This window comes from Glycine soja, chromosome 12, assembly GCF_004193775.1.
Source record: "Glycine soja cultivar W05 chromosome 12, ASM419377v2, whole genome shotgun sequence".
NCBI classification, from domain to species: Eukaryota; Viridiplantae; Streptophyta; class Magnoliopsida; order Fabales; family Fabaceae; genus Glycine; species Glycine soja.
In genome coordinates, this window is record NC_041013.1 from 22,222,165 (window position 1) to 22,232,588 (window position 10,424).

Genomic DNA, 10,424 nt, shown 5'->3' on the forward strand with positions numbered 1-10,424 from the left:
TGTGATCAAACATGAAGTTTTCCAGACAACATCAATTTTACTAGACAACAGTGACATATCATGCTTCTATATATTATAAATTAACTCAGCTTCCATACAATTTTTGCATATATATATATATATATATATATAACAAAACTCAGTTATAGTTCAAATCAATTCTCATTTGTCAAGTATACACAAATTAAAATATATACATCATTGATATTGGAGAAATGATCATCACCTGATACAAAAAAAGAAGCTGCCTTATATGAATCACAACCAATTTATCAGCGTATGAATCACTAATGAGAAAGAAGTCAGTGGAAGAATAGTGGTGGTCACCTAAAAATTCAGTGGAAGAAAAAATTTAGTGAAATATTTTGCAGATAAATTGATCTATCTAGTTTGGCATAAGAAAAATATTTGTACATGAAATTTGTCTGTTACACACATGCAGGTAGGAAATCCAGGTAGCCATGATTTGAAGGAAAGAAGGAATGGGTTTGGGCTAGAGGTTTTCAGCATCAGCAAATACCTAGATTTATCTTTTAATTTTTGCAATTTCTATTTGTGTAAGCTGCTACTTTTTTGTGCATGGTACTCAGAGATTGGTTTAGTGGAGTGGTTGATTGGTTAATGTTGCCCATATTTGATTCCCCAAAAAACATGGGATTTCATTGTACATGTCTTGTTTCAGATTTTAGCTGGCTCAGTTTAGGCGTTGTTGTTGCCATCTCTGTAATGCCATATGCACAGCACATAGCACCAGGAACCAATTTTGGCACTGAGTGGCTGAATAATTCGGTTTGGAAAGTATATATCTTCATTGTCATTGTTTTGGTTAGTCAGAAAATGGAGGATGGGAAATTTTGCACAATAACTATATTCAATTATTCATATTCTTTTGGTTTTGGTTTTGTCTTATTAAAACAGAAAACTAGCCAAGATTTATATAGTTCCTACACACTGTCCAAAGTCACCACCAATAGAATTACGACTTGATAAACCAACAAAAGAAAACTGCTTAGCTGGGACAAAATGCTAATTTTCACTACCCCACTTCCACTATTCCATAGAATTCCACAGTGTCAAAATTGAAACAATCAAATTAGTCCCATAGATTAACTAAACCTTTCAATTGTTGTCACTAGCAGTAACATTCCTAGCTGGATTCAAGTGTTCAAAAAACATGTCTTTTTAAGTACATGTCATAATCATGGCTATTTACCTAGCTAGGAGCCTGGTCGGCATTGTTTCCAAATTAACTACTTTTCTCTAACTTAGAATTAGAATTGAACTTACTATACTCAATACTTTAGTCTCCTTCAAACTGCCAGACTGTTTATGCATGTACTTAAAATATCTCATGTTATGTAATTATAGTACCACTGGTACTACTGCAGTTTAATAAAATATCTACCTGAAGTGAGTTGGAGGATGGATACATAGGCATTTAGCCTTTTAGCATCATCATGATGGGTGGTGTGCATTCGGCAGTGAGCATGTTCATTGCCTGTAATGTTGTTTCTCTCTATCTGAAGTTTCTTTGGTGGCCATTGAACAATGATGAAAAAAACAAGGCCATGCAATGCATACTTTTATCTAGAGGCTAAAAGCATCAATATATTTGTACCTCTTGAGATAGAGGAAAGCACTCCAAGTTCTCTTTACTCAAGCAGCTACCCCAGATTTCAATTGGTTGCTATATTTACCATAGTAATTAGGTAGTAGATACCTAAGGATTATTTATTTTTCTTTTGTGATATTAAGACATGTTTTCTAATTTCTAGTGAAGAACTTTGATGGATGTATAGGATGTGGAACCTTGAAAATTACTTTTCAATGTCCCACTCACTTTGACATTGCATCAAAGTAAGTTTCTCCCTTAGGGGTCTTTTTGGTCCTTTCCTCAACACAATGCCTAATGTTAAAGCAGCAGTTTCAAAGTTCAAACATTCAGCATGTACAAGTTATCAGAACTCAAAGGGTGGATATGGACTGGAAGAATATCCCAAGATCATTAATTTTCATTTCCCTTCTTTGTTATTCACACATTTGTATGATTATTTAATGCTTATGAATTGTTATTTAATTCATTATTATAAGTAAATACATAAACCAATGAAGTCAGTCCATAGAGGAACACATTTTTACACTTTCACAGTCTACTTTTTTGAGCAACCGGCTTAAAGCACATAAAATACCAGTAATTTCCCTGCCTGCAACCAAGGTGTTTGTCATACGTGCCTTCAAATGTGTAGATAGGTTCTATGTCACAAAATGCCTGCAAAATTGAAGAACAAAAGCAGAAAACATATGAGGAAACAAATAAAGCATTTTAGTGTCTTTACATATCTGCCTGCTACCACTCTTAAAAACCATTTGCCAAGAACCTAAGTGAGGCGTGAAAAATATAGTTGAAGATAAAAGTAAGATTGATTTCGTGTGAATATCCTTGAATGGTCAATACACACTTACACACACTTAGTTAAATGATATGTATACATAGATTGTTAATAGAGTACACTCACAAATAAGGGTAATTATCTCAATTTCTTAACATACAATGAACCTGAGTTGTACAATGAAATAAAGCTAATTGGAAATTGGGATAGTGATAAACACCAAGGAGAAAAAAGATTGAAAACAATATGTAATCCAGGAAATAACAGAAAAATGAGCACTGGAAATGATTTTATTAATGCCAACCAGAGAAAACAATTCTTCTATTGGAACCAAAGGCCACTCTAAGATGCTACTCTCAGTCCCGCAAATTAGTGCCATCATAAATTAATATAATTCCATAAGCTTATTCTTCAAGTTCAAACTTCCTAATGACATCCATGAGTTAAAACATCATAATGTGCACATGTCATGTAGTTAAGGAAACAAAAAAAGAAAAAGATTGTCAATAACAATTCAGAATATGCACAAAAAAAGAAGTTTCTATTAGTACCTTAGAAACCAGAAATGCACACAAATTGGGAGAAGGTAAACAATTGTGAATACTGACTATGGGATAAATAGAATAAAGAAGTAAAAAGCAAATTAGAGAGGTCACAATGCACTACTATTAGACGCTCATCTGAGACTAAGAATCAAGCACAAAACAATACCCAAAACTTCAAACACTTTAATCAAGCAAATTACAGTGGTCACAAACTCACAATGCATCGTCACCACATATATTAAGTTACTATCACTAAGAAGAGAACCGATTAAGGTCCAAAAATGGTTGTCCCAAAGAAAACAGTATCAAACCCACCATACTGATTAAGAACTTACTAAGAAGAGCAACAAACTAAGGTAGAGCTCATACCTTGTTAACTGGCGGCGGTTGAGGCATGCTGCGGTGGTAGCTTGAGCCGATGAGTGCAACTACGCAGTTGAGTGGAAGGACGGTGGTTCAAGCCTTGGAGGTCGACGGCACCGGTGGGACGATACGACGGTCACCACGACACTGCCAACAGAAACCAAAAGTCTAACAGGATGCAAGATCAGAAAAATACACTGACTATTAGACAATGAAGACATCAATCTTACCTCGAACCCAACATCGACAATGGCAGCGACAATGGCAGTGAAACGTACCTCAGGTCACCACGACACTGGCATCAGAAACCAAAAAACCTACTTGGGTTAACCACGAAAAAAACCTAGCTAGGTAAGTTGCAGATGAAACCTACTTGGGTTAACCCGAAACAAACACACCTACTTGGCAATGAAACCTAGCTAAGTTGTAGAAACAAAAAAAACCTACTTGGCAGTCAAGCGTACCTAGGTAAGTTGCAGATGGACAACCAAAAGGCGAGCTGTCACGGTCTTCAGAGCAATGGAGAACAACAAGCTTCGATGGAGAACAACCTTAGGATGCAGAGGGTACACGCACGAAGAAGAAGAAAGCGCGAGCAAAATAGGTGGCATCTAATATAATTTAAAGTGTTAGTTCAACATCGATTTTCAATAAATAAAAAAAAACCGATGTTAACAAATTCATGTTAACGTTAACATCGGTTTTATTCAATAAACCGATGTTAACTGATCATATGCTAACATCAGTTTTCAGAAAATCGATGTTAACGAACTAAGGTTAACATCGGTTTTTTGAAAACCCGATGTTAACTAATTAATGTTAACATTAGTTTTTCCAGAATCGATGTTAAAGTCACTTCGTTAACATCAATTTTCTTCAAATCCGATGTTAACGTATATACAATATTCAAAAATTATGCCACGACATTTATCTTAACATCGATTTTTTAAAAAACCGATGTTAATAAAGTCTCGTTATTTACCATTTTCCCACCACGTTTTTGTTAACATCGATTTTATCAAAAATCGATGTTAACTTAACGATGTTAATTGTAGATTTTGTAGTAGTGCATATCTTTTATGGAGTTAAGAGAAAGATGATAAGGATATTGTAGACATAAATTTTCATTAAAAGAAATGTGATCAACATGTGTCTACTTCCTGTTAAATTATTAAACGGTGTTTAAGAGGAAGATCTGGGTATAATGTGAGTTAAATAATTAAGAAAATTTTTGTGGGTTGCACAAAAAGGAAGGGTTTCAGGTGCAATTTGAAAACAAATACTGGGGGTGTTAGTGTGAAGAAGAATATGATATTTTAAACATAAATTTTTATTAAAAGTCATGTAACCAGCATGTGCCTACTTTCTGTTAAATTATTAAACGGTGTTTAGGAGAGAGAAAGTCTGAGCATAATATAAGCTAAACAATTAAAAAAAAATTTGTAAGGTGAAAAAAAAGAAAAATGTTGAATATAATTTGAAAAAAATATAGAAATACAAGTGTAATTTACTCTTGAATTTAATATTTTTTTTTCTTATTCTAATGAATATTATTTATGTTTCTTTAGAATGGAGAGAGGTGACAATTAACTATCGGATAAGTATAACAATTTGTTACACCGGATGTCAATGTCGATTATTGTGAATATACTTTATGGTTTAGTGGTAAATTTTGACTATGATTGAGTTGAAAGCATTAATAATTCGTTATTGCTCTTTCGTAGTAAGTATTATTTCCCTTTACACATACTAGCTTCTAAAATATGAATTCTTCCCAAAAATTAAGGAAAACGCCGATCCATTATTTGTCATCAAGTTTACCGATATTAAATTAATGCTTCTTATCTTATTATATCAGCCCATTGAAAAATCATTTATCGAGTCACAGATATTATGTTTCAAAGGAAAATAATTTATGTACATTCAATATGTTATATTTTTTGTGAAAAAAATGATATTATAGGAAGATAAAGAAAAATGATAGATATTGATTATGTGTTTAAAAAGAATAATTTGTTCATATGTTATTACTCTGTTTAAAATAATTGACTCGTATTACATATTTACATTTTCTTATTAATAATAATGAACTTGCAAAATATATATATATATATATATATATATATATATATATATATATATTTGTGAAAGAATAATTTGTGTCAAAGAATTCTATTCATTCAATACTCAATAAGTCCTCCTTTGATGTCGGTCATTATATTAAATGAATATTATGTTCCATATTAGATCTTGCATAAATTTTTCTTTAATTAGATAATTATGAAAACGGGTCAATTCAGACCAATGTAAATTTCATCCCTTCATATACCATTGATAATGTTAAATAGGACGTAATTTTTATTAATTTAACTGTTGAATTACTACTATTCATTATTTTGGAGATATAAGGTGGTGGATTAATACTATTCATTAATTTAACTGTTGAATTTATCTCAAGGAATCGATTTTATAATTGGTTTTTTTATTTCTTTTAATTTTTTTTGGTTTCTAATTATTTTTATTTTTCCTTTTTAATTATTTATAATTATATTTAAATTGTTTAAACTGAAAATAATTTTATTTGTATATGTTGTTATTTTTTTATATATTTTTTGTTTTTATCATTTTTTGAAGAGTTGAAATCCTTTTTAAAAATAAGTAATGAAATATCATTGATTTTTTTTTAAAAGTGAGTGATGAAATCCTTTTAAAAAAAAATAATACACACCCTAACCGATCTCATAGCATCTATATATAAAAAAAAAAAACAATACTTAAGAAATCGATTTCTAGGGAACCCATTTATTAAGTATGGTGAAAAAAAGAGTGAAAAAATCGATTTGGGGTGAAACAATTTCTCAAAATATTTTTTGAGTTGTATTATTTAGGTAAATATTTTTTTATATTTTATTAAAAAAAACTCTATATTTATTCTTTAAATTGTGTTAATACCACATTATGAAAAACATTATGTTATAAGATCTCCATGTATTTAAATTATACTAGTGATAATGTTTTATTGTTTTTTTAGAGGAGATAATGTTTTATTGTTAATCATTTAAAATCACACTTTAAAAACATCATATTCATTTACGAAGTAATTAATATTCGAATGCTCCGGCCAAACTACATTATGCATTCCCCTACTTTATTTTCCTTTGTAATAATTAAATAGTCATTATACCCCGCCAGTAAAAAAAAAAAAAACCTCAAACTATTTATTTATGAATGTCTGTTATAATGTCTAGTGTCTTAAACCTTGATTATTAATTGTTACCTTTTTCCTCTCAAAGCTAACATACAAACTTATCTATATTTGTTTTTGGATTAAAAAAAGTCTTTCGAAGTTATACAACATCAGTTGCAATTTATAAATCTAAAAACTCTCAGCACTCTTTTCTCTACATTCTTAAACATGTTTGCAGTGAAACGAGATGATTTTATAGTTGAAAACTTTTTTCAACTAATCAATCCAAACCCATTTATTTAACACATTAAACGGGGGTTCACTTCACACGTGGATCTCACTTTTTTCACAATCAGCAAGGCTAGACAATTTTACAGCTGGTTCATTGCTTGTTGATCAGGTTGTCTACAAGGATGCATGGGACACCAACCACATAAAAATATCAATATCTAATGCTCTAAACTAAACTTAAATTTGGAAAATAGTTGCTATGTAATGCTTTGAAGTACAACGTGATTCATATTTAGCCCAATAATGTCTTGCAAAGCAATTAATTTTTCAGCATGCGGTGCTGTGGTGAAAGCACCATTGGGTCATCCTTGCTCAGTTTCATACCGATTCATTGTATGTGTCTAGCCGAAAAGAATGACCAAAATTGCAATTTTCCATAACAATGAGCATAGAATTTAAATTAAAATCCCCAATTATTTACAGAACAACACTATCAGATCCTTCAGTCCCTAAACCCGAACTCAACTTGCTGACCCATGATGAACCCAAACCCAAATGGGTCGCCCGAGCCCGGTAACAATCGGGCATTTGGGTTCTGCTGAAAACATGCGGCCCCATCGGCCTGTTGAGTCCTCACACCGCTTTGAACCTCCTCCTCGGACGGTGGTGCCCCCACCATGTAGTTTACATGGCTGTGGCCGAAGGGCGGCACAGAAGGGACAAATAAGTCATTACAATCATAATTCACCATCCCTTGGGTTTGGCAACCCGACCCAAATTCGGAAACTGAATCAAGATCCGTCGGGTTGACCCAATCGGTGAAAAACCCGGATCCCATGTTCTGAAATCCGAATTTCTCGTCCTGCTGCTGCATTGTTCTGACTGAGTTCACTCGCGGCAGGGTGAAGCACCGATCATCGATCTCCGGCAACGATTCCAGCATGTCGTCCACGTGGGACGATGAAGAAGGTGATGACCCATTGCTACATTCCATAGCCAAAAGATTTGCCTCAACCTTTTGCGCACTTGAGTTCTTCTTATAGATACGACACAGAACCCAATCATCAAGCTGCATCACATTAACAACAAGCAAGTAAGAATTAATGATGAAACAAATCATTACTAAAATTCAAAAAATAAATAAAAATGGGGTCATCTCAAGATTTTAAAGTATGTAAAAGTTTGTATACTAACTAATCAGACATCATTTTTAGTATGACTTTAATTATTATAAAAATTAACATATAACAATTTGTGGTTTGATGAAAATAAGTAGACATTATTATTTATTCGATTTTAAAATCACCACGATGAAATTCATAATCCTTAGTATCATAAGAAATTATGAGTAAGAGCTTGAAAAACAGGGGGAAGGGAATGTAATTATGTACCTTTGCGGTTCCGAGGTTGTGTTTGCGGGAAGAGTCGAGAAGGCGATACTCGTGCATGATCCAATTGGTTTTCGAGCCTTTGGGTGCTTTGCCAACGTAGAAAACAAGTGCTTTTTTTATGCCAACTTTTCTACCTTCAGTGGTGATGATTTTGTCAGTTCCAGTGGCTTTCCAATACCCAGAACCCGCAACTCTGTTTGGTCGTGAACCATTCGGGTACTTCCTGTCTCTTGGACTGAAGAAGTACCACTCCTTCTCTCCAAACGCTGCCTTACCTACACCACCATAACCACATTCAATTAAAAACATAATAATAATAATACTAGTAGTCCTCATTTTTGTGCATGTGCAAATAGACATTAACCAAGGTTATAAATTTTTTAAATTACCGTTGTAATCACAACTACAATTATATTACAATCTTTAATATGGCAAGAAATTGAAGACAAATGTGATCTAAGCGGTCGCAATTGTGATTGCGAACTCTAAAAACTTTGATATTGTGACAAAAATCGTGGTTAAAGATCGTTTTTAGATTTTTTTTTATGATAAATGATGAAATAAATTACCTGGAAGAACCCATGGATCAAACTTGTACAAATCAACTTCAGCAATGATTGGAAGAGAGAAATGATGGCCAGCAACCTTGCGGCAAAGGTACTGAACCAAAAGCTCCTCATCAGTGGGATAAAATCTAAATCCAGGAGGCAAGCTCAATTGTGCAAGAGGGTCTCTCTCTGGAACTCCCATTTTTTGCTCAATCGAATAATAATATCAAAGAACCAAGATATTGAAGAAGTGAATATAATAATAACAAAGAAGATAAAACCAAGTTTTTTTTTCTTCTCTTTTTTTTTTCTCTAGTTGCTTTTCTCTTTTTTTAATTTCGATAAACGAAGAGGTGGCGGTTATTTATATAGGGACACGGAGGTCGAGACATATGCGACGAAATCTTTGTCGAGTTCGGTTTTGGGCCTCTGGGAACGCGCCACGTCGCAGTGTTTAAAGAAGATCATTATTTGTTATACGGACAACCTTATCTACTACTCGTACGGTTGCCGCGAGGTGGCGGATTCGGTTCAGTGTATGCTACTGTTCACAATGCCACACAAAAGAAATCTTGGAATATTCCTACCATCACGATAAACTCAAAATGATTATGCAACTTAATATCCCAAAATCTTAATTCATTCTTAAAATCTTAATTACACGGATCTTAAATATTGTAGGACATAGATTAAAAATTAAAATAAAAAATTATTTATTCTGAAAATTATAAAAACATATAAAACATTAAAAATAACATAATTTTATGCTTTCGATTAAAATTATTTATCTTACTAGTTCTTTGACGATTAAAATTATTTATCTTACTAGCTCTTTGACTAATGTTTTAAAAGTATTGATTAACATTTTTCTAATTATATTAGTAACTTCGGCAAATTAATGTATCAACACGTAAACACAAGTACTAGTATATACCATTAACAAGTATTTATGATTGTTGAAAAAGTCAGGTAAATTGTTGTGCTTTTAATGTGAAATTAAAATCAGCTACTACTAATAATAGATTCTTTTTATAGATATTTTTTTAAGAATTATAGATGGTTATAAATTTGTTTATTGCCGAATTTTCTTAAACGTGTAGGTGATATATGGAGATAAGGCAAACACGCGTCAGTTATATAATAAAAGTGGGAAAAACAAAGCTTCCCTCTCTCTTTCTTCTTCTTACATACAGTGAGTATGTTTTCCAAAATTCTAGTCGTCATCATTTTTCACGTGAGGCTTTTTCAAGGGGGCGGTGAACACGTGTCCGAGTAGGTAAACGAGAGTCAAGAAAATTGTTTTAGGTGGGGTGGATTTTTTTTTTCAAAATATTTTAAAGTTGACCAATAAAAATATATTTTTAAAATTGAATAAAATCTCATAAAACGTGTATAAATTTGCAATCATATTATTAATTTCTGTAAATTAAATTAATTTTTTTTATAATCAAAGAATTAAAAGGCCACCTAAGTACAAAAATAAAATTTTCCAACCTTAGTGAAAAAAGTGTGTGTGCTCTTACGAAATAAAAAAACAAATTATTTAAACATCAATTACAAAATAAAAAAGTAGTAATTTCACCGTAAAAATTTATCACACATCACGAATGACGAAATATAAAAGCATAATACTACTAAATATTGTTTTATGCGGTTGCATATTCCATTGGGGGACACGTGGAGCATGAAATGCAATTCCTTATCTACTACTTACCCTTTGAGGGTTTTGCTCCTTTTTACAATTTGGCGTTTCTTTCACTCATCAACCT

At 32.4% G+C, this 10,424-nt stretch overlaps 1 protein-coding gene across 1 annotated transcript; it reads right to left on the reverse strand.

The window, feature by feature from the left end:
- Positions 1-6,808: 6,808 nt before the first annotated feature.
- LOC114378137 (NAC domain-containing protein 72-like) lies at positions 6,809-8,993 on the reverse strand. Its single transcript, XM_028336683.1, has 3 exons — positions 8,677-8,993; positions 8,108-8,382; positions 6,809-7,785 (listed from the first exon to the last, which is right to left on the reverse strand). The coding sequence occupies exons 1-3, from the start codon at positions 8,855-8,857 to the stop codon at positions 7,219-7,221; spliced, it is 1,023 nt and encodes a 340-aa protein (XP_028192484.1). The 5' UTR covers positions 8,858-8,993; the 3' UTR covers positions 6,809-7,218.
- Between the last annotated feature and the right edge of the window lie 1,431 nt (positions 8,994-10,424).

Excerpts from the sequence above, each read along its gene's own strand:
- LOC114378137 (XM_028336683.1), bottom strand. The coding sequence starts at position 8,857 with ATGGGAGTTCCAGAGAGAGACCCTCTTGCACAATTGAGCTTGCCTCCT. Across the intron at positions 8,383-8,676 it reads TGATCCATGGGTTCTTCCAG|GTAAGGCAGCGTTTGGAGAG; the intron begins GTAATTTATTTC and ends ATGGTGGTGTAG. Across the intron at positions 7,786-8,107 it reads ACAACCTCGGAACCGCAAAG|CTTGATGATTGGGTTCTGTG; the intron begins GTACATAATTAC and ends AATGTGATGCAG.